The 23983-nt window shown below is 39.6% G+C and overlaps 1 protein-coding gene across 6 annotated transcripts; it reads left to right on the forward strand.

The window, feature by feature from the left end:
- Positions 1-769: 769 nt before the first annotated feature.
- Positions 770-22207, forward strand: thoc2 (THO complex 2). Of its 6 annotated transcripts, XM_058087375.1 has the most exons (39): positions 770-938; positions 2788-2843; positions 3303-3394; positions 3853-3904; positions 4016-4086; positions 5029-5150; positions 5225-5358; positions 6614-6774; positions 6851-6943; positions 7078-7233; positions 7428-7600; positions 7695-7890; positions 8250-8288; positions 8375-8505; positions 9035-9136; positions 9381-9465; positions 9707-9800; positions 9912-9992; positions 10096-10192; positions 10356-10473; positions 10584-10763; positions 10843-11007; positions 11136-11411; positions 11576-11717; positions 11962-12119; positions 12433-12561; positions 12639-12770; positions 12864-13048; positions 14142-14317; positions 14415-14514; positions 14677-15059; positions 15147-15205; positions 16607-16672; positions 19668-19799; positions 19872-19938; positions 20010-20152; positions 20230-20300; positions 21343-21389; positions 21485-22207. In XM_058087375.1, the coding sequence occupies exons 1-38, from the start codon at positions 874-876 to the stop codon at positions 21368-21370; spliced, it is 4710 nt and encodes a 1569-aa protein (XP_057943358.1). In that variant the 5' UTR covers positions 770-873; the 3' UTR covers positions 21371-21389; positions 21485-22207. The 6 variants fall into 6 exon arrangements, 5 of the variants coding, with proteins under 5 accessions (XP_057943358.1, XP_057943357.1, XP_057943360.1 ...); XM_058087374.1 differs by having other exon boundaries at positions 21343-22207; XM_058087377.1 differs by having other exon boundaries at positions 16637-16672; positions 21343-22207.
- Positions 22208-23983: the final 1776 nt, after the last annotated feature.

The following is a 23983-nucleotide window of genomic DNA, read 5'->3' on the forward strand; positions in this document are numbered from 1 at the left end:
AGGGCTTCATTCCACACCAGTTAAAGGCACAAGACATTTTTACAGTTAATATGTCCCTCTACGTATGTATACTGGAAATGTTCAAGCCATGAAGGAGTCATTTAAAAGTAGAAAACTGAACTGGGACGCACAGGCACTTGTATTTGTTAACTCATTCACTGACTCATCCCTGTTAAAACTGGAAACCAGGTAACATGTCTCAATGGTACTCGACCAAGACTCACGGGTACTTGACAAAGACTCACATTTCACTGACTCGTGTGTGCTGTCTGAGAAATACAGCTCAGCTGCCAAACTTGTTGCGCATGGGCGAGTTTCTATGTACTTTTCATGAGGAGTGACTCGAGTGAACTGAGTACCCGATTCACTTCAGTGAGTGACTCATAAGCTCTAACGTCAGTAAAAATAACACATTTTCCAATCACTAATGTCATTCATTCATTTTCTATAGTTATTTAAAAATACAGAATGAATATATGTAAGGAAATACATGTAGTATTAGACTAACATAAATCAGTCACTGGCTGTGTTTTGCACTGAACCAGTGGAAATTCTATGTTCTGTACATGCATATATTTCATTTGTGCCTATTAAATGTGTGATTGGACTCCGTTTGGGTCACGGCTACTTTCACAAATGTGAATAAGAAGCATCGTCACATATGTGTTTGTTTGTGTCCCCGTTATCTACGTGTTTGTTGTAGTTGGTGTCTTCAGAGCATTCAATATGCGAGCCTTTGTGATAGAGGCGCTCCTCCTCCCGCCATGCATCTGTGTGCTAGCTAGCCACAGTAGCATCCACTTGCTAGCTAACCACATTTGACCCTGTGAGTGTGCCGTGAGCGACAAGACATCCGGGCGGTGTGGATGGAAGATGGCGACACTTATCCTCCCAGGCGAATGGGTCAAAAATTGGGAAAAAACAGGGAAACACGAATTGTGAGTGGTTCAACTTTAACATATTGTTAAGTTTTGTGGCGATGTGGAAAAGTAACTTAGCATTGTAGAGCTATCTGCTAGGCCAATCAAGTGTTTGTTAGAGCTAACGCTAGCTAGCTTGGAAACACTTCAACGTCCGCTATTTCATTTGAAAAGATGTCGTGTTGAACACATACAGTTGACAATTTAGCGGGCTCATTCTTTGCCCAATAAGTGGCAATGGTTATTAAACTTTGCAAATGTTAGCTAATATTTGTAATCATTGCATATATACCTCATGGGATTGTAAACACGATGCTAGTTGGCCAGCTAGCTTAACTGCATGTCCATATCGCATTTTCAGAATTCAAACACAACGCTTACACATCTTGTCCACGTTATTATGCGTGATAGTAAGACGTCGTAAGCGTATGTTGACGATTGCTGTGTAATATTTCCTGTAGTAACAGCTAATAACGAAGTGGAGGGAAAGACGCATATTGACACAACGCTAGCGTATTAGCAGGACTGCTAACCATTCTGCTTGATTTCACAAAGAAATCTGTAATATAGTGAAATCCATCCAAACCATTAATGTCATATGAAGTTATATTTAACATAACTCATAGCACGCTGAAATTGAAACCAAAATGCAGACAAGCTTTGGCATCGTTCGGATTCTAATCGACCTAGCTACTGGTTTCAGTGCAGTGGTCAATCATTATGACATAATCTATTGGAAGTGGTCACAGCCAGATTAACGTTGCATTTTCATCGTAAACCGTCATTTGCAGTCTTCAGCTTCCCAAGGGTAATTCCAAAATATTATTTGTATTAGCACACAGGGTAATGCATTCAGTAGTCATGTTGATATCTAGGGTGTGTTCACACTTTTCATTTTTAAACCTGTTTAAAAAGACTAGAGCCCTTTTACTCTGCCAGTATGGTACCAGAGCACCAGATGATATGTCACCAAATGGAAGTGAAATAAGGCGATGATCATGTAACTACACTTTGCCAAAGTCTCCAGAAATGGTGTCTCCTTGTAGCTCATTAGATGTCTTTACATAATAACCAGTGTCCCGCAGGTGACACGAAGATGTCATTGTCAATTATTGGCCATGGGGATAAGCTATATGGCCTAAAATCTATATTGTGAGATATATATATAATCATTATATATATATCACACACACATACAGTCGTCCCTCGTTTAGTGCAGTTAATTTATTCCAGACCCCACCGCAGCGTGGTTAGAGCATAGAAAACTGGTTTATGACCTACATAATAAGTCAATATAGTCTCAATATTTATATTTCAAAATAGTCTCCTTTAAACTCCAGTTATTCATTCTTTACATCACATTGTGCAACTATAATGCGCAGGCTACAGCATCACTACAGGGACGGCAGCCGCTTAAAGCACAGCAATCTACTGAGCTAACACTAGGGCCGTATGAAACCCATCCCATTTTCCCCAAATTCCATCATATTTTTTTCCTAAATTCTGTTGTATTTTTTCCCCTGAAATTCAGTTTTTTTCCCATTTAGATTTTTTAAAGTTTTGTTTTTTTCTTTTTACACTTATTTTATCACCATCTATTGTATACTTTCTTATGTCAGTGAATAAAATGACTTACAAAATCCTTCCATTTATTGATACAATACATCATTGGGCAATTTTGTCTTATTCGTGTTAGCATGCTTTGCTAAACTAAGCTAAACCAGCCAGCTTACATTACGCTCGTCAACAAGTAAGAGTGTTTTTGCAGACTTACTTGCAATTCCTCTACTTTATTTATTATTTTCTGTTTTGGTGGGGCCCTTTATGTTAGCAGTATGTCACTGATGTTTTTGTCTTTTTTTTTCAGCGTACAGCTCTGCAAAGGACTTACAGAGAAAATAGATCATGGATGTCGGATTAAAGGTAAATTGTAAAACGAATAAGTACTTTTAAACTAATTTAAAATTCTTTGGTATACCACAGATTAGCACTTAGCTGTTAAAGGTTCCCTGAAATTATTCATCAACTTTGCTTGAACATGTTATATATTGGTTGTAATTGTGTTCTAGATTGTTCAGTTTTTGAACACTTGCTGCTCGAGGAAGATCGTCGACTTAGTTCAGTGTATTTTTCATCCATAGTCATGCCAAAATGTTGTTGGCTGCTGTATGATTAGCATGTCTCTTTCAATTTTTCCACACAAGTAAATTCAACAAAATGAAGGGTAAAGCTGTAGGATGTCTGTTAAGTAGTACATATATAGTTGTTTGGTCTCTAGTGAAGACCAGTCCTGAATCGTAAAGCTTTTGGTTACTGTTGGAGGAGACGGAAGCACAACTACAGAAAAGTGTATTTCTATGTCTTTTCTCTTGTCCCACTCAGATATCCAGACAGCCTTATATGAGCTTTGCTGGCAGGTTGTACAAGGCAACCTCAAGTTGGACCTCATCGTTAACGTTCTCGGAGAAATGATGGTAAGAGTTCATGTATTCCAGGGTTTCACATATGATTTTTGAAGCTTTGGTGGTGGGCTGCATGGGAGGCGGACATCCGCCACTGTTGCATTGCTGTGGCAGCACATTATAAAAAATATTAACATTTCCTCTCAGTAATGCCGCCGAAGCACAAGAGCAAATCAGGAGGTGGCTTAATGTCTGCTGACACAACACTGTCTCAATCGCTGTAATGGCCACCCCTGATATAGCATATATGTCCAGCCGTACAAAGTATGAGTTAACATTGTTTTTATGTAAAAAAAAAAAAGAAGTCATTTCCATAGTGTGGCGGCTTTTATTTTACTGTGATTCTCCGCCACAATTCATTAAATGTAGTGGAATTCATGATATAATATGTCATAATTTTACGAACACCTTGCAGTCACTTTGACAAAAGATGACTAAACATTAATTTTTTTTCTTATTTTTTCCAACAGGAACTTCGAGATGACATGCCATCAATTTTAGTGGATGTGTTTAGTATTCTAGGTAATTATGTCTTTCTATATTCATCATGAAGCATGTACAGTATGTCCAGGATTTGTACTACGAATGCCAAATTTCGCCCATTTGAAATTCTGTTATTTATTTCTGTTGCAGATGTAGAAACTGTTGCACTGGAGGAAAAACACAAACGTGACCATTACATCCAATTAGTGGGAGCGTGTCTGGTAAGAATATGACATTTCGTTTTTACCTGAGAGAATAATCATTTACACAATAGAATAAACCATCTGAAGAGAGGTAATACACTGCACAACCTGAAATCCATGACTAATGAGATATATATTGATTAAAACATAAGCAGCGTAATCTATGAATGGAACACAAATCTAAGCATTCCAAATGTAAAAAAACGAGAGCTGTATTATATTATTTGTATTATTTGGTCTCCAAAATTTTGACAATAATATCTGAGCGTTAATGTGGGACAATGAACATTTCAAACTTGGGTTTGGGCATCGAGTCTCAATGCGAACTGGGACTAACATTGCGATTCTCCCTGTAGTAGTTTAGTAATAGTAATAGTTTCGACACTCGAAGGGAGGGGCTGGGATAGGCTCTAGCACGCCCCTGGAGGATAAGCGGTAGAAAATGAATGAATGAATGAATGAACTTCACTCATAGTTGCAAACCCCAACGAAGAAGCAGCGGACAGTCCCCTACAACATTTGCAACACAGTATCATACAAAGGAGGGGTGACGTGATTCAACACCCCCAAATTCATGGTGTGGAAATAACAAGAATACATTGTCTTTGATGCGCAACATGCGTAAATGATGACTGTCTCGCGCAAGTGTAAAGGACGGTTTCTGTGTGCTCACTGATGTGGAAGTTTGGTGAAAATAAAGGATGGGAGCTATGATTCTAGGAGGTGCATTTATTCATGTGCACAACTAGTCTTGTTTAGCAACAGTCACAGACACCTTTTCAACTCACACAACACACTCCCCTGGCCTTCAAAATAAGAGATCAGTTGGCTGTTTCTACCTGCTAGTAATTGCAGTGCACTGATTGCTGGTAATACAATGCCTAGTGTTGTCGCATGTAGTGATTGGTTTTGGATCGTGTCACACTGCTTAACGCTGATGTACTGATTGTTGTTTTTCAGGTTTTTGTTCCAGAGGTAATTTTGAAGGAGCGTCTGGATCCAGAAACCCTTGAATCTCTTGGACTAATAAAACAAGCCTTTCAGTTTAATCAGAAGATTGTAAAGATCAAGACCAAACTATTGTAAGTAGAGCACACACACATGTGGATAAAGATTTATTTGACCTAGGCTCATTGTACTTGATGATCGTTTACAGTTACAAGCAACAGAAGTTCAACTTGCTAAGGGAGGAAAACGAGGGCTACGCCAAACTGATCACAGAGCTCGGCCAAGACCTGTCCGGCAGCATCACCAGTCACATTGTACTGGAAAGCATCAAATCCCTGATAGGTACAAACCAAGCTTTTTGTTCTGGTTCAGACTTACATTATGGTGAATACATATATAGGGGACACATCGATCACAGTCTAGAGATGCTTTTAGGCCGTATGTGGTGTTGTCATCTGCAACATGTCTGAAAAGTGACACGGTGCTTTGCTCACATTTCCCTGTGTTTATTTCTGTAAACAATGTGAGCCCTAGTGATGTGCGATACCATTGACTTCAGTTCTAAGCTGATACTGCCTGAACATTTAGGCTGGTATCGGCGATACCGCTCTGATTCTTTGTGCCTTCCGTCCATCCATTTTCTATGCCGCTTATCCTCACTGGGATCGCGGTGTTTCTATGTAAAAATTCACCTAATTTTTTAAAAAGTATTTACAATCATAGCATAAAGAGTACATCATAGTCACTTATTGATGTATTTAAACCCTTAAGTATATTGAGCTGATGGGGAGATTTACAGTATAACAAAGCTAAGAAAAAACAAGGACACAAATGATATAGCTGACGTATCAAAAGTATCACTATTTTTATTTTAGAATTGACTTTAGAGCATGAAGGAGCTGGTATCAAAGCATCCACATTTCAGTATTGATCAACTAGAGTGCTCTCCTATGTACAGTATGTGGCAATTTCAAGGATTTTGGGCAACAGGAGCCAATTTTATCTCAACCAAATGATTCAGTGTAGGAGATGAAGAAGAAAGAGGGTAAACGTTTTAGCTATGGCAGTTTGGAGACTCCTTGCTGCCGTGTCTGTTCCAAGCTGCGTGTGTGTGACAGGAGTGGTGAGACATGATGAGAGCTGCCTCGCTAACACCTTTTAAAATAAAAATAATTTTTGGATTAGAAGAACTTTGCCTATATCGGTGAGTAACTTCATCTAAGATTTGCATGATAAACCAGGCCTTTTCATGACTGCCTACATTAGTGAGTACCTTTTTAAAGTTTAGGTAAGCACGGCAATACATGCCACTCCGTGACGTATAGTAGGTCGGATATATGCCACCTGACCGTTCATACTGCAATCGCATACATATCGGATTTATATCCACATATGAATGAGGCCTGTGCATTTGAAAAAAATCTGAATTGTGCTGTTCACATTGACATGAAAAAAAATCAGCTTCAGGTTGCAATGGGCAAAGAAATTAGAATTGAAATCAGTGTGAACATAGACTATGACCCCCATTTAATAAATAAATAAACATAGTATTTGTCATTTTTATTTTCTTATTCCACCTATTTTTCTGTGCCAACAGGATGTTTCAATTTAGATCCTAACCGTGTCCTGGACATAATCCTGGAAGTCTATGAGAGTCGATCAGACCAAGATGAGTTCTTTCTGTCCCTCATCAAGTCCTACATGTGCGAGCCACTGACTCTCTGCCACATCCTTGGCTTTAAGTTCAAATTCTATCAGGTAAATAGTTAGTATATTCATGATTATTAAGATTTTGCACTGATATTGTCATGTTGAGTTATTATATCTCTTTCAGGAACCAAATGAGGAAACGCCTAAGTCACTATACCACATTGCCGCTGCTCTGCTTCATCACAATCTGATAGATTTGGAAGATCTCTATGTACATGTAAGGAAAAGGAGCTACCCTGTCTACTTGTCAGTGCGGTTTTACTTGCAAATCTACTGTAGAACTATGAATAGTACATTATACCTACCACAAAAATTTTTCATTCTTTTAACTCCTAGTATGTGTCATTTCAGCTTTTGCCACTAGATGCCACTATTGTAGAAGAACACAAAAGAGTTTTGTCAGAGGCCAAACAGATCGCCCGCAGGCTAGTCATGGTTGTGGTGCCTTCGGAGAAAAGTGAAGACAAGGAAAAGGAGAAAGACAAGGAAGAAGAGAAGACTGAGCAGGTATTGGACACTTTTCCATTTTTATTTATTTTTATTTTTTGTGTATTTTCTATCTGTATGTTTGCCTTCTGTAAATTATATACATTTTAATTTGAGTTTATAGTTATATTTTATAATGATTTTAAGATGAGGTAAATGTTGGAGACCTTGGCATATTCAATTACTAACAACAATATCATTTTTTGCACCCATAGCCTCCTGATAACCAGAAACTTGGTTTGTTGGAAGCACTACTCAGGATTGGAGACTGGCAGCATGCGCAGTGTGTAATGGACCAGTTGCCATCCTTCTATGCTACATCCCATAAATCCATTGCACTGGCACTCTGCCAGCTGTTACACCTGACAGTGGATCCTCTTTACCGCGGGTACCTATTTGTTTTTTGTCTTTTTTTGTGTTTAATTTCATGCATACTTGTTGGAAAAGACAGTGCCTTTAACATATATGCCTGTTTTCCACAGGTCTGGCCTCCCTAAAGGAGCACGGGGACGCGTGATTCATCCACTGAAGAGCAAGCGCGTACCTCAGCCTGCAGAGAGCTTTGAAGACTTGCGCAGGGACACATTCAGTATGCTGGGCTACCTGGGCCCTCACCTTGCTCATGACCCAATCCTCTTTGCCAAGATTGTACGCCTTGGCAAGGCATTCATGAAAGAGGTATATGACTGCACAACTGCTGGTAGTGGATTTCCCAGATTGCAAACGCAAATTGATGGCAGCTTTACACTGCATTTGTAACACTTATCATACCTAACCTAACATTCCAAAAACGTGGTTGTTAGGTTAATTGGTGATTCCAAATTGTCCATAGGTATGAATGTGAATGATTGTTTGTTTGTCTATATATGCCCTGTGATTGGTTGGTGACCAGTCTAGGGTGTACCCTGCCTCTCGCTCAAAGTCAGCTGGGATAGGCTCCAGCATACCCCTGCGACCCTAGTGAAGATAAGCAACATAGAAAATGGATGGATAGCTGGACACTTATCATTTTTAACATGCATGTCCTTTATTTACAGTACCAATGCAGCGAGGGGTCAGATGTCAAAGACAAAATGGTATGTGTTAATCATATTTTGATATAACAAGAAACAACAGTTGAATAACTGAGGTACTTATTCACATTATTGTTTGTTGGTACCAGGAAACGCTACTAAGCTGTTTCCTGAGCATTGCAGACCAGGTGCTACTTCCCTCCCTCTCTCTGATGGATTGCAATGCTTGCATGTCTGAGGAAATGTGGGGTCTCTTTAAGCTGTTTCCCTACCATCACAGGTGAGATGCATACACATCACTTGCATGGTGTAACTGATAGTAAAATGTTCCCCACATAACTGCTGCCTGTTTGTGTCTGTGATTTGTTGGGAGTGGGTATGATGTAATAATGTCATCGTATAATTTGCAGAATTGGCAATGATGTACAGGTATTTGCATGCAATTGTAACGGATGCTGTAGGAGATACATTTTGTAGGAAATAAAATGAGTGGGGGGGAATAACAAGAAAAGCACAGCAAATACTTAGAATTACAAATGAACTTTCTTCTGTTCCTTCTTTTTGTCACTTTTAATGCCACGGGACTGGTATTGAGTGCTTTGAGTTGGGGTAGTGACCCACAGCAGTTGCAGTTTAATAAATCCACCAAGACAAAATGCTGCATTCTTTAACTGTAACACCTGTCAAATGTAATGAATGTGTTAATTTGTATATTGTTAATATTTGTGTATAAGTTGAATGTGGAGTCAAATAGCTTTACAGCTTTTCAGTTATCTATAGGGGTTAATGACAATTACTATTTGTTCCAGGTACCGCTTATATGGACAGTGGAAGAACGAAACCTATTCCAGCCACCCCATGCTGGTCAAAGTCAAAGCTCAGACAGTGGAAAGGGCTAGATACATTATGAAGTAAGTCACTTTTTTACATGATTATCTATGAAAAAACATGCTTAATAGGGGTGCTCCAATCAATCGGTCACAAACTGTCATTGACTGGTATCTGTGAAAATATATGGGTCGATTTGTGCTTTAAAATGCCAATCCCCTTTGCCGTTCAGCTCTGCCCTCGCTGCAGCATTGAGAACAACCATGTGATATACAGTGATTGTCTTTTTTTTCCTCACTTGTTTTCATGTGGTTTTCTATTTTCCAGGCGGTTGACCAAAGAGAATGTGAAACAGTCTGGAAGGCAGGTTGGCAAGCTAAGCCACAGCAACCCTACCATTTTTTTTGATTATGTAAGTGTAAAGTTTTTTATTTTATTTTATTTGTATATTCAACTTATTCTCATTGAATTACAACTAAGGCAATTGAATTTCAAACAATCATGGACTAAAGACCTTTTTAGTGGAATGCTGATACTGCACTAATAACTTCACTTTAAATGGTCATTGTAAATAAACATGTGTGCCAGATTTGTTGTCACTTGGTAAGGACTTGATATTCATTCACCACTGTTCACTATCTTTTTTTCATCAGATGCTGTCTCAGATCCAGTGGTACGACAACCTCATTGCTCCAGTGGTGGACTCCTTGAAATACCTCACATCCCTCAATTATGATGTCTTGGCTTGTATCCTGTGCTATTCTCAGCCTGTTGACCAACAGATATGACTTGTCTTAGTGTTTAAGATGTGGGGTGTGCATGTCAAGGGGCATTAGTTCTCTTAACTTTTATATTCAGATTGCATCATAGAGGCGCTGGCCAATCCCGAGAAGGAGAAGATGAAGCATGACGACACCACCATCTCATCGTGGCTACAGAGTAGGTTGCTTAAGAGGAGACTGCATACAGTGGCTGTAGAGTGACATATGTGAAGATAAGCATACCAGTACCTAACACACTTCTGTCATACTTGCAAAACAAGGCCTGGCAATTTTGTGTGGCGCCGTCTTCAGGAAATATCCAATTGAACTGGCGGGCCTTCTTCAGTATGTCACCAATCAGCTGAAAGCAGGAAAAAGGTAAGTGTCCTATGTTTCATAAAATATGAAATTTCATAAAATAAAGCCATGTCTAAGGTCATGAAATCATTTGATGTATGGTAATGGTGGTGATGGAAAAATTGTATTTGAATATCATTTCACAGATGGAGTTTATTTATATTGGATATTTGTCTTCCTTCAGTTTTGACCTGCTAATCCTGAAGGAGGTGGTGCAGAAAATGGCAGGCATTGAGATCACAGATGAAATGACGTCAGAGCAGCTTGAGGCAATGACAGGAGGGGAACAGCTCAAAGCTGAGGTACTTTTTTTTTTTTTTTTTTTTACTTGTATTGTACTCGATTTGTAGTGCATTGCTTTTCATTTATCAACTGCTGGGAATTTTCACATTGGACGTGGCTCTTTCCACAGGGTGGCTACTTTGGTCAGATTAGGAACACTAAAAAGTCATCGCAGCGTCTGAAGGATGCTCTTCTGGATCATGAATTTGCCCTGCCACTGTGTGTACTCATATCTCAGCAAAGGAATGGTGTGGTTTTCCTTGAAGGTGGAGAGAAACACCTCAAACTAGTCGGTCACCTCTATGACCAGGTATGTCACAAATTTGAAGTTATTTTTATTCCTACTTGTCATAATTTGTTTGTTAAAATCATTAAAATTTTTCCTGCAGTGTCATGACACATTGGTGCAGTTTGGAGGCTTCTTGGCCTCCAACCTCAGCACAGAGGACTACATCAAGCGTGTTCCCTCCATTGACATCCTTTGTAACCAGTTCCACATTCCACATGATGCTGCCTTCTTCCTTTCTCGGCCAATGTATGCCCATCAAATTTTGGTAAGTGGACACACTGGCATGAGCTTCTCTTCTCGTTCTTGTAGACGCAAGCTCATGCCTCGCCTTGTGATACCCCTAATAAGTGATAATGCTGCAATTATAAATTGGTCCCTCTGTGTTTTTACCAGTCCAAGTATGACGAGCTAAAGAAAGCTGAGAAAGGCAACCGGCAGCAGCAGAAGGTGCAGAAGTACGTGGCGGCCTGTGAACATGTAATGACACCAGTGCATGAGGCCGTGGTGTCCCTTCATCCACCCAGAGTTTGGGAAGACCTGCGCCCCCAATTCTACGCCACCTTCTGGTCTCTTACCATGTATGACTTGGCGGTGCCACATGCGGCCTATGAGCGGGAGATCAATAAGCTCCAGGCCCAGATCAAGGCGATCGAAGATAATCCTGAAATTGTGAGTTTTTGGTTCATGGGCAATGTACAGCCATTTTGTAATAGATGTACATCTCATTTAAACGGTGTAGCCTTACCAACCTTGCACCATCATAAATCAGTGCTACAATTCAGCAAGACGTGTTGTAGGCAGTGTGTGAATATTCTGCTTTCCGTCCACTGCAGCCTATGAATAAGAAAAAGAAAGAGAAGGAACGGTGCACTGCTCTGCAGGAAAAACTGCAGGAGGAGGAGAAAAAGCAGTTGGAGCACGTCCAACGGGTGCTTCATCGCCTCAAACTGGAGAAAGACAAATGGTTGATGACCAGTAAGTCTTTTGTCATGCAAATCTATAAAGCTTAGAGTATACAAGCTCTTGCTATAATGCAGTTATCTGTTAATTCAAGTAGCATGCAACAAAGAACAAATTGCTAAATTATATAATACATGTATCCAAAAGAATATTACTCTTACTGAACATTGGAGAAATTCTGATAAGTTCTGACATGAATCACAACATGACTCTATTTTTCTCCCTGTCTGTTAATACAACTTTGCCTATTAATTGACAGAATCAACAAAGAATGAGACCATAACAAAGTTCCTACAGCTCTGTCTGTTCCCTCGCTGTATCTTCTCCTCCATTGATGCTGTGTACTGTGCCCGCTTTGTTGAGTTGGTTCACCAGCAAATGACACCCAATTTCTGCACGCTCCTTTGTTATGACAGGGTAAGACATGTCTTTGCACATGCAGCTTTCAAGCGCATGTGAAATCTGTTTTTAATTTATCTCATTTTCTGTTTTGTTTTTTCCCCCCAAGTTGTATTTTTGTTTAAATTTAATTTATATAAATTCCTTTTTTACTTTTTACACTTATTTTATTATCACAGATGTATTTTGTGTCAGTGTTAAAGTGCTAATAATATCTATCTGATTCACGTCAAACCGTGCATACACACACAATTTATATATCCCATATTACCCAATGCAATATGTATTTCAGTTGTTTAAACAAAGACTTCAACATTGTTTGGCTCTGCAGGTATTCTCAGCCATCATTTACACAGTGGCCAGCTGTACAGAGAATGAGTCTCACCACTATGGGCGTTTCCTCTGCTGCATGCTGGAGACAGTGACCCGCTGGCACAGTGACCGTGCAGTTTATGAGAAGGTATCCCATAGTCTGTCAAATGTCTTACAATGTTTGATGAGCTTGATAACTATCTTATGTCAATTTTTTGGTCATAGGAGTGTGGCAATTACCCCGGCTTTCTGACCATCTTGAGAGCCAGTGGCTTTGATGGAGGACAACAAGCAAACCCGCTTGATTATGAGAACTTCAGGCATGTGGTGCACAAATGGCATTACATGTTGACAAAAGTAAGCCATCTTGAATTTTCAGTTTTTCTGAAATCATGCTTTCTAGAAGACTGTTTTGTGGAACATATCTGATGTATCCCTGTGTCCATCTAGGCTTCAGTTCATTGCCTGGAAACTGGAGACTATACCCACATCCGAAACATTCTCATTGTTCTCATCAAGATCCTGCCATGTTACCCCAAGGTCCTTAATCTAGGCCAAGCTCTGGAGTACCGTGTCCACAAGATCTGCACTAAGGAGAAGGACAAGAGGCCAGACCTCTATGCCTTAGCGATGGGGTAACATAGTTATGCAGTTCAGCTCATGTGGACCTTTCAAATGTCATAGGAATTGTCCTTTTTGATACAGTACACCAGGTTGATGACATGACCCACTGACTTCTATATCAGGACAGAAGAAACACTGCATTCACAGCGAAAATGAAACTTTACAGTAGCAATGTACACAACAAAAACTTTTTCCATGCACACAAAAGACATATTTCTCTTAAATATATTCACAAATCTGTCTTGAACCTGTGTTAGTGAGCACATCTCCTTAGTGAGATAATCCATCCGCTTCAAAGATGTGACATCAAGATCCCTTAAACTGGCTACAATAAAAATAACATGCAATTTAACTGTATAGGGTCCAGGTGGCTAGGCTCGGGCATTGTTGAAGGTGATGATGCTGGATATGAAGGTCCTTGGATGGTGTGTTTACACACTGATTGCGGTCATGAGGCCAAATTCTCCGAAACCTCTTCAGAGACTTTCATTTCACACTTTCAGTTCATGGACAACAATTTTGTTGTACATTCCTGCAGTCAGCATTCCTATTGCACGCTCAGTTGACACTTGCGACACCTGTAGCATTGTGCTGTGTAATAAAACTGCACTGGCCGTATATTGTTGCCAGCCCAACACACCTGTACAATAATCAACCTATCCAACAAACATCTCGATATGCCACACATGAAGTGGATGCATTATCTCTGCAAAGGAGTACTCACTAACACAGATTTAGATTCGTGAACAGTATTTGAGAGAAATAAGTCTTTTGTGTACACAGAAAAAGTTTCACATCTTTGAATTCAGTTGGGAGGGAAGGGAGTAAAGAAGGGAGTAAAATTAAGTATTTGTTGTTTGTTGTTGCAAATTACTACACTTTCAATGCCAATTATAGATTATTGGTGTCAACATAGGAAATAGCAAACAAAAATGAAATTGTTCAGGCTTTAGGAAAACATTTTCTTTGCTAATATAAAGGATATAAATTTATTAAACTGATTATAATCTTTTATCTGTCAACTGCACTACAAGGGATCACCTTGTTTCTCTGTCTTCCATCTCTTCTGTGTAAAACCTTTTATAAACCCTTTACATCTTGCAGTTACTCAGGTCGGTTGAAAAGCCAGAAGGTGAATATGGTCCCTGAGAATGAGTTTCATCATAAGGAGCCACCAGTACGCAATGCTACCCCTGCCAGTCAGCAGAATGGCCCCGGCAGCACGGGAAAGCCTGCCACTACCACGATCAAGACAGAGGATGGGGTCTCAGAAGATGGTGGTGAGTGATTGGAATTTGGCATTATTCTGACAATGTATAGAAGCCATTTACTAGCGGCTATTAATTGTGCTAAACATTTTTTGTACCTTATCTGCAGATCGGGGGAAAGATAAATCTCAGACTACAAAGCCAGTAAACAAAGCCAACAGTGCAGCAGCTAAAGTGACAACCAGCAATGGGAATGGTGCTCTTACCAGGTAAGCACATCAGTGTTCCAGAACTCACCCTGCTCTAGTAACTACACCGTCAACACTTATTGTCTGTAGATGTAAATGTAAGGTAATAACATAATTACTGTAGGTTCAGCCGAATCTCATAAGAAGCCTTTTGCAAAATCCAAATGTTAACTTTTGTTTCAGCGCTAAAGCCCTAAAAGAGCGGGATGACAAAGAGAAGAGCGGCAAGGAGAAAAAAGAGAAAAAAGAAAAGACACCAGGCAACACTCCAGACACAAAGGCAGATGCCCGCAGAGAGAAGCTGAGAGAAGAGAGAGCAGGGAAGGATGAGCGGGCAGTTCGCGAGGGTAAGGAGAAGACACCCAAGTCTGACCGAGAGAAAGTTAAGGCTGAGGAGAAGAACAAAGAAGACAAGGCCAAAGCAGGCAACGGGGAGCCCATGGAGCCGTGCAGAGAGCGTGATGCCATCAAGGAGTCGAAGAACAAGGAGAAAGGAGACAGGACCACTGTGGCCGGGTCCCTCAAGTTACCAGTTCCAAGATCAGAGTCAGCTGAATCTGAGAGGGGTAAGGGACATTTCTGCCTACCTGGTACTGCTGCATTCCATACAACTGATAAAGTCGCCAAAAACATTTTGTCTTTCCTCCTTTCAGATCACAAAAGACGAAAGCTCGACAGTCACTCTTCTCCATCCCACTCCTCGTCTGTTAAGGTTAGTATGGCTTGAGGAAGGCTGTGCCCGTTACTTCTCTATCTGCCGGAGCGTTCCCTGGTGTTGCACATTCCAGCATCCCTGAAGATCACCAAGAAGAGTGTCCATTAACGCAGGCCGCGTGGCATCTGGAGTACCCCATCAAATCCATGAATTGGAAAGCATTCCATGGACATTTGCAGAGTATTTTTTTTCCTGAATTGGGAGACAACTCCTGAAGGACTTAGCAAAGAGAATATTGTAAATATGGAGAGTATTTTCATAGTGAAAGATGTATCTATTTTCATACTATTGGAAGTGGTCGGTGTGCCTTTTTGGAAGAAAATTTTATACGCATTTCTATATTCCTTGTGGATATTTTTTTTTCTCCATTCTTTGCCCTTTGAGGAAAATGGCTTGGCAACAGCTTCTTCATTTTTTCCAAACTGAGAGTTTACACCACTTTCCTCCTTTTTTGTGAGCTGAGAAGAGTTCCTGATATCAGTGATGAAAGCGTTTTGCTCCCCCCATCCCCTTCATCATTGCCAAATCCAGCAGAGGGGAATGTTGTTCTGCTGACGGAGTGCCTCTTCGCTGCGGCTGATTCATCAGCCCCCACCCCCGTTGGTCACTGTTTGATCAATCTTCCTGTATGCGAGTCTGCAAATCATTTGGTCCTGCCAGCCTTTGCGGCGCTGCCCTGACGACTACAGCCATCAGCATCAGCTGCCACACTACCTCCTGGCAAGCATTCCATGGAGCCACCAGCAGCAGAGATCAACATGTATGATGAATGCCACAGCCTTGAATCAGCCAAAAATACAATGGAATATAAGCCTGCCACTACAACAAAGACAGGCTGCGGGCATGAGGGAACATCTGGAGCTTTGCCCAATCTGCTGGGAGCTTGTGATAGGTCTATATTTAACCTTCCACCAGAGAAATAGGCTCCCTGTGTCATATCCTGAACTGTAAGTGACAGCCACAGTCATCTCTGTAGGGATGTAGTCTCACTCACACACACATGCACACACAAATGCAGAATGATTTGTCTTGCACCCACAAGCGCAAACACATTATTTTAAGCACTTGCACTTTAGATGTATTCTTATACATATTGTAACATAGTAGGACTTTTGTATAGTATGATGCCTTAGGCCACACTGCATTAATGACACTAGTAATTATTTAATACATGCTCAGGGTTTTTTCTATCAAGTATTTACATTCCACATGTTGAGCCAAATAACTCTCCTCTATGTGATAACCATGTCAAAGCCTAAGTCCTCGAAGGTCAGATGTCAAGGGAGCAGTACGCTGTTGGTCCGGCCTGTCAAGCCCCTCCCACAGCCCCCAAATCCTATCTTCCGACTCTCTACTGCTGTCTGACAACCTCCTCCCAAACCTCCCACCCTCCCTCAGCTCATCTGTCATCTCCATTCATCCCTACAGGACAATAGCAACGATCCCAAGGAGTCCACATCCAAGGTTTGAACCTATTCTGCTACTCCTGTCACTGTTTTATTTTATATGGAATGTCTGTTGTTGCCAAGTCTGCCCAGGTCACTCATTCGGCCAAGAAATTCATATGCACGCTTAATATGTGAGTGAAAAACAAGGTAAAATGCTCCTATAGGTCCACAAACTATTTTAAGATTTTTTTTGGTCATTTTTGAATGGCTCTGATATGAGCTGTAATTGCGGTCTCTGAAAGGATTTATAGTAGAAGAAACGATGATGTGATGTGTACGCACGCAATTTTTGCTGCATAGATATTGACATTGATATTGACGATGAAAATCCAATAACAATCGTTATGTTATGTGTCTGCCACCGTCACGCTTGCTGTGGAAAGCAACTTGAACAGCTTCTGTTATAACATACACAGCTACACTACACAATAGTATGCGGCCAAATCACTCCAAGTGAATCAAATATTATGTATTGATATCTTAAAATCATGTGATGCCCAGTTACCACCATTATAACATAACTAACATGAATGTTTTGTGACTGCAAGGTTGTATTTGCCACTTTTTTTATGAACTTGACATTGAACGGTTTTGTTACATTAAACATTTTGTGATATGAAAAATAAGCACGTTTTTAGTGCACCTCAACAGTTTGAATACTTTGTCAGGTTTTTAGTCAGAAGGTTTGGAGATGGTGTTATATACGCTGTACATCAGCAGGTAGACAGAGTAGAATGATAAACGAGACAGTGGTTATAATAATGGGGAGAAACCTTGAACATACTGCATCTTGAATAAGGCAGTTTTATTTGTTTTATTTTATTTGTCAAGTCATTTCAGCAATCATTTTATTAGACCTTCTCAAAGGACGATACCATAGGAATGAAACGTGGATATACTTTAGAGCAGTCAGTGTACAGCCTGGAAACAGAACACAACACAGCCATTATTGTCTAAATATCTGGCAGCACAAGAGGTGTGTTTAGACTCTGTCTTGTGGCTTAGTTTCCCAAGGAACATGATCATGCTGCGCTTCATGTCACAGTAGATGTTTGAATTCAATCTCAGACCACATGATGCTTAACTTGGACATCCATTGACTACTTTAAAGTATGTCCATGTTTCACTTTAAAAGTGTTGTCCTTTAAGATATTAAAAAAATGGTTTCTAAAATATCAGTGTACTCACTTGTGAGAAACTAGGTCTGCTTTCATGGATGACTGTGGAAATGAAAAAAAATACCCACATTTCTCAGGCTGAAATCAGAGGATATTTACATTTTGAAAAAAAAAAAAAAAGTTTTTTTGCAGCTCTAAAAATATGTACAGTTGCTTTGACTAGATGCTTGGCACATGCTCTGGCGTGCACTGTGAGACCTTTTATAGACAGGTATGTGTCTGTCCAATCAACTGAAATTACCACAAGCGGAGGCCAGCTAAGTTGTAGAAACATTTCAAAGATGCCCATTGGAAACAGGATGCACCTGAACTCAAGGCTGTGTATACTTAAGTACATGTGATTGTGTAGTATTTTAATCGTAATACATTTGCAAACATTATTAAATGTTTTTCATGTTATGTGGTGTTTTTAGTAGAAAAAAAATTGATTCCATTTGGAAGTAAGGTTGTAACAAGTGAAGCATGGCGATTACTTTCCGGATGTACTCCCCATCTCTACTGCATTGTTCGATTTTTCCGAAATTAATGAATTGATAAATGCATAATTGCTTTTTTGCAGTTTACAAAGGTCTATAATTAAGTTAAATAAATATTAAAGGATAAGTCATATGTAGTTTTCTGGTCACTAAGGCATGACAAATGTTACATTGACAAGACATTGATTATTTTAACACACTACATGGAGTCAGCCATGGCATGAGAGTGGGGAAAAAAGGTCCTCCCCCCATTATGTGTGTCCTTTTGACACACTTAAGTTTAGAACAAATAAATTAGAGGCTAACCACTGGTTACCAGTTGGCTGGTAGCCTGCTATTTGCTATCAGCCATGGACATCTGTGTGTATTACAGTCAAGCAATGTGTTGTAAACATAGGATAGTAATGTGAACGCGACTATATGGGTGTTATTTCATGTATACAGGGTTCTGATAATGGCAAACATTATTTCATAAACAGGTTTGTAACGAAAATGTAATATTTAATCCTACTTTGGAAATTCACAATTCAGTGATAAATGAGGGACTACTGTTTACATGTGTCATACCACTACAAATATGTCTTATTATGCACATATTTTTCCTTAGTTAAGTTGTTTAGTTTTTGCAAAAGGAAGTGATTACCAAATATTGAAGGGATTTTTTGTGATTTTGTAAAAATATATTCAGTCAAAGATGGATTTCTGGGTCAGTGGTGGCATCTTGCCCAAGACAAAGGAGGTTTTGTGGTTTTGGCGTCATGAAAGCGGAACTCCATCCGTTCTCTCGAAAGTGGAGCAAAGTGAGAGAGATGATCGATTTTTCTCCTGTTTGATGCTCATAAACATGCACTAGGGACTTACAACTTCATTAAAAGGCCACTCCTGCGTAATAGGGGACCGTTTTGGGGTGACATGAAAGTCCAACCATAGGTTCAGTACATACAGTTCATACATAGCTGGCCCAACTCAATGTGGGCACTATGCAAGATTTTATATAGCGTCTTTTTTGTGCAGATTTACACATGTTTACAAAAGAAATTGACATGTCTTTTTACCGGGGTCTTTATTTTGTAAAAAGGTTAACCACCGACTAATACAATTAGTCAATATAAATACCCTTACACCAAAACAGAAAGAATAAAGAAATAAATAATGGCACTCAATTATAAAGACATCAATTGATTTAAGTCACCACACAGTTTGCGCTCTAACTCTACATCAGTTGCATTTAAAACTATATGCAACATTTACAACTGAATTCTTTCTCTTTGATTTATGTCAAACTGCACTTGTCAACCTCAGACATTAAGATACTTGCTCTCTGCTTTCCTCTGTTTGGGTCTAATTGTCATTGCAGCATCACATCAACTACAATTCTGTAGCCCGGTCCAAAAGCAGAGAGAGGGAGCTGGAGAAGAAAGATCCAGAGAATGCACTAGGTCGTTGCAAAGAGAAGAAGGAAGAAAAGGAGCGCAAAGACAGGAAGAGAGTCAGTAGAATATCATTGCATAGATGTTTTATTTTTTTCAATATGTTAACTGGACGTTTTCTTGTCTGTCAGGACCATGCTGTCGCCGAGCGCGAGTCCAGCCAAGAACCCAAACGCAGGAAGGACGAGAACGGAACCAGTAAGTTGTTAGCGTCTCTACCTTACAAGCACCAACACAAAACCATTCTCAGAAACATCTCCTCTTCTCAGACTCGTCCAAAACCAGCCAGAGTGTAAGTCCCTGTGACTCCCCAGTGTCAGTGGAAAAAGAGAAGAGCAAAAGATCCAAATCTTCCAGCAAAGAGAAAGGGGACTCCGTCAAGCTTGAGCGGACCTCTACCGGAGGAAAAAAGGTCTGTTGCTGCATTCTCCTCTGTTCCGTCAGTGACCCGTCTCATTCAATGCGTGTGACTTTGTCCATATGCTGCAGGAGTCTCGACACGACAAGTCTGAAAAGAAAGAGAAGCGGGACAGCAGCGGAGGAAAGGAAGAGAAAAAACAATATCCTTTTCAGCCGAATCTGTGGTCCTAGCAGTTCTAAAGACTATTACAAGACACTGCTTTACAGGACCGTCATTCCACATCACTCCATAAATTCTCCACATTACTGTACAAACAGCAGTGTTCAAAGCGTTAGAAAAAAGTAGTAACTATACACTGAAAATGACAGTAATCTTGAAGGCGGTAAAGTCAGCAGTGTTACGGATGGAATATACGTTATGGAAGTTGAGGAGTAGGAAGCAACAGAGTTAATAGTGTCAATAGTAAGGGGTAGATAAAAATATCCAAATGTTGCAGACCAGACCATAAGTGAATTTTCCCGAAGTAGGATTCCATTTTCATACATTGAATATTTTTGTAGTTAGAGCATAGAAAACTTATTTACCTTCTAAATATTTAACATTTTTAGAGCCATTTAGACATGAACTAACACCCCTATGGTCACCTTTACACTTGTATTATATAGTAGACATGAGTGAAAAGTATTTGGCATAAATAAGACATAACATAGACTTGTGTTAGCATTGGGAGAGTTGTTATTTTATTCTTTTTTTTAACTTCCTGCTCTGTAATGGACTTCCTGCGGTGACCATTACCTCATCAATGTAACATTTCTGACATCTAGTGACCAGTGTAGAATACTACATATCACGTCTTTGAATGGCTTGTATTTATATTTTACTTTATATAGCAATTTTTATGCTTGAAAATGCTTATTTTTTGCCCAAAAATATCTACAGTTTGCTTAAATATGCATTTTTTTGGACAAATAGGCTGTTCAGTTGCAACACGTATTTGTGTTATCTTGACCAGACGAGCTTGTCCTCTTAAATAGTGAAATTTACAATGGGTAATGTAGAGTTCTACAATGGAAGACACAAGCTCTATTAACTTAGTGTTGTGTATGAACTTTGGAGAATATCTGAATATATCAGCGAATCACAATACAGTGAAGTCTTGGCCAATCCCCCACCCCTTGGTACTACGTAATCATGATGTTTTATGTGACATGTAAATCTGACATTTCCCTTAACACGCACACCCATAAGTCCTCTGACAAGCACAGATAATGTGCACTGATCAGAGAAGGTAAGATGCTGCATATTGTCCAACCCTGATAGAAGGACCACGGTATGCCCATCTCTAAACGTCTTCTCCTCTCTGGTCGTCGTGTCCACCAGCAGATCTGGAAACGCTGCTTTTATCTGCGATATCTCAACTCCATCTGTACCTTGTTAACCTCCATTCCTACCTAGCTCGTCTCCTTTTTTTTTATTTTAATGAATGCCCTCCCATGTGCTGTGTGCTGCTGCGGCATCACATCATTATTTTACTATTTGTATCCCGCCGCAAGAAATGCTCTCCTGACGATGTTGCAATTTAGTGAAGTGGTTACTGTAAGAAATGATGATCTCTGTGTAGCACCTGCCTGTAGAGTTATGTCTTTCTGTTCTTTTTGCTTTGGCTCATTTTATTGAAAGTTAATATGCTTTCCATACTCATTTTTTTTATTTATTTATCTCCACTTTTTAATCCCCGCTTGGCAATAGAATAAAAAAATGAAAGTGATTTAAAAAAAAAAAAAGGACCATTTTGTAAATTGTGTACAATAATAAAGAAGGTAACATGTTTTTTCCTCTCCCTTTGTATGTCCCACAGTGTGTCATTATGTGGTTATGTGCAAATCACATTTTTACATAATTTATCACAGTAAAAATGGCAGTTTGACTCGATTTAAGTATAGAATTGTTACAGAATGCCACATGGCAAAAAAATTCTGAAGCTCTGTTCTCCAAAATGAAAGACATTTTGGAGATTTTTATCTGCTGTACTCAATGAGTGATTGCTTGTTTTTTTGTTTTGTTTTATTAAAAAACAGACAAATAGTTTCCTATAGTGCCACTTTGCTATGGTCTCTTCTTCCACTCCAAATATAATATTATATATTATAAACCCACTCTCTCGTACAGGGGTGGGCAAACTACGGCCCGGTGGCCACATGCGGCCCACCAAGCGTTTCAATCCGGCCTGCCCATTGCTTTAAGTATTTCAACTTTTAACACACAAACTGACAACATGGCTTGCAAGTTGGATGTCTTATTTAGTAAAAAAAAAAAAAACAACTAAATTTAATGACAGTTTGATGTGGTCTTGAAAAACATACAGCTGACACTTTTACAGATAAAATTAGACAAATAATTCAACGAAAATTATAAGCATAAAATAGTGTGTGTAAATATTGTGTGTATGTGTGTGTTAAATATATGTTCTGGTCCCCCGGACTATTTTATTAACTTAATGCGGCCAATGGGTCAAAATGTTTGCCCACCCCTGCTCTATTACCATATTGGTTATATCCCGTATTTCATTGTGATATACCGTATTTTCTGGGCTATAAGTCGCTCTGGAGTATAAGTCGCACAAGGCCAAAAATGCATAATTAGATAGAAAAAAACATACATAAGTAGCACTGGACTACAAGTTGCATATTTTGCAGGTAATTTATTTTCCAAACTACTTGACCAAAACAGACATTACGTCCTCATGGAAGGCAAAGTTCTAACAATAAAATGTTATGAGTTTTGTTTGTTTTTTTCCCACAAGAATCAGCTTGTTTGTTAGGAGCAAGTGGAAGCACCTGTGGTGTCCACTCCCAGCTGAAGGTCATGAAGGTCATCAGCAGGGCAGGGCGGGTATATAAGGAGCATTATTTATTACTGATTGATTGATTTTCTTTATTCTTGATTTGTTTATTTATTTTTCATCTTATTTTGCGCAGAAAAATATCAGAGCTTTTATTGTAGAAAATCGGAACCAAAGCACTGAAAACGTAAATTTTTCTGTTTTTAATAAATGCTTTTTTTTTTTGGAAAACCTGATGCGGCCCAGCCTTGCCCAGACCCTAGCCCGAGTGGCCCCCAGGTAAATTGAGTTTGAGACCCCTGCTCTAAAGTTATGAAAATCAAACACTGCATGTATGTACAATGGATTTCAATTTGGAGCCCTTTGTTGCAACCCCCATTTGGGAGGTACTCAACCGTTGTAAGATGGCAGATTTGTTAAAAATTGCTGTTCAGTATGGCATCACAGTCAAGGCAGGCAGAAGTAAGAATGACATTAAAGAGGCTGTGGTTCTCTCTGATGACTCTGAGGCAAAATCAGTGAATATTGATGAAGAGGGTGAAACTGACCCTGCTGAGGATGTTCCATTAAAACAATTAGAAATGAAACTCAAGTTGGAACAACTAAAATTGGAACATAAAAATAAAAGGCTGGAATCCCAAGAAAAAGAGCAAACGGCAGAAAAGACATGATCCATTTCAAGTAATTAGAACTTAAAGAACTCACACTAAAGTCAACACAACAGCCCATGACTAGAGTTTGATGTTGCTGCTAACGGCAGACTGGTGCCACCATTCAATGAAAAAGAAGTGGATGAATATTTCATACTGTTTGAGCAGGTTGCCAGCACTTTGAAATGGCCTGAAGAGTTCAGACCATTGCTACTTCAAAGTGTGTTGGCAGGTAAAGCTCAATGTGTTTAGGCCTCTTTGTCTGTGGCTCGGAGTTCAGATTATCGTACTGTGAAGGAGGCCATTCTTCGGGCATATGACTTTTTTATTGCCAGAGGCATAAAAAGTACCAAAAGGGGAAAAACACTTGTATCGATTTTGCTCCAGAGC

This window comes from Doryrhamphus excisus, chromosome 11, assembly GCF_030265055.1.
Source record: "Doryrhamphus excisus isolate RoL2022-K1 chromosome 11, RoL_Dexc_1.0, whole genome shotgun sequence".
Classification (NCBI taxonomy): domain Eukaryota; kingdom Metazoa; phylum Chordata; class Actinopteri; order Syngnathiformes; family Syngnathidae; genus Doryrhamphus; species Doryrhamphus excisus.

Bases quoted from the DNA above. Each gene is read 5' to 3' on its own strand.
- thoc2 (XM_058087373.1), top strand. From the start codon at position 874: ATGGCGACACTTATCCTCCCAGGCGAATGGGTCAAAAATTGGGAAAAA. The intron at 8,289-8,374 runs GTATGTGTTAAT...TGTTGGTACCAG, and splicing joins CAGATGTCAAAGACAAAATG to GAAACGCTACTAAGCTGTTT. The intron at 9,137-9,380 runs GTAAGTCACTTT...TCTATTTTCCAG, and splicing joins AGGGCTAGATACATTATGAA to GCGGTTGACCAAAGAGAATG.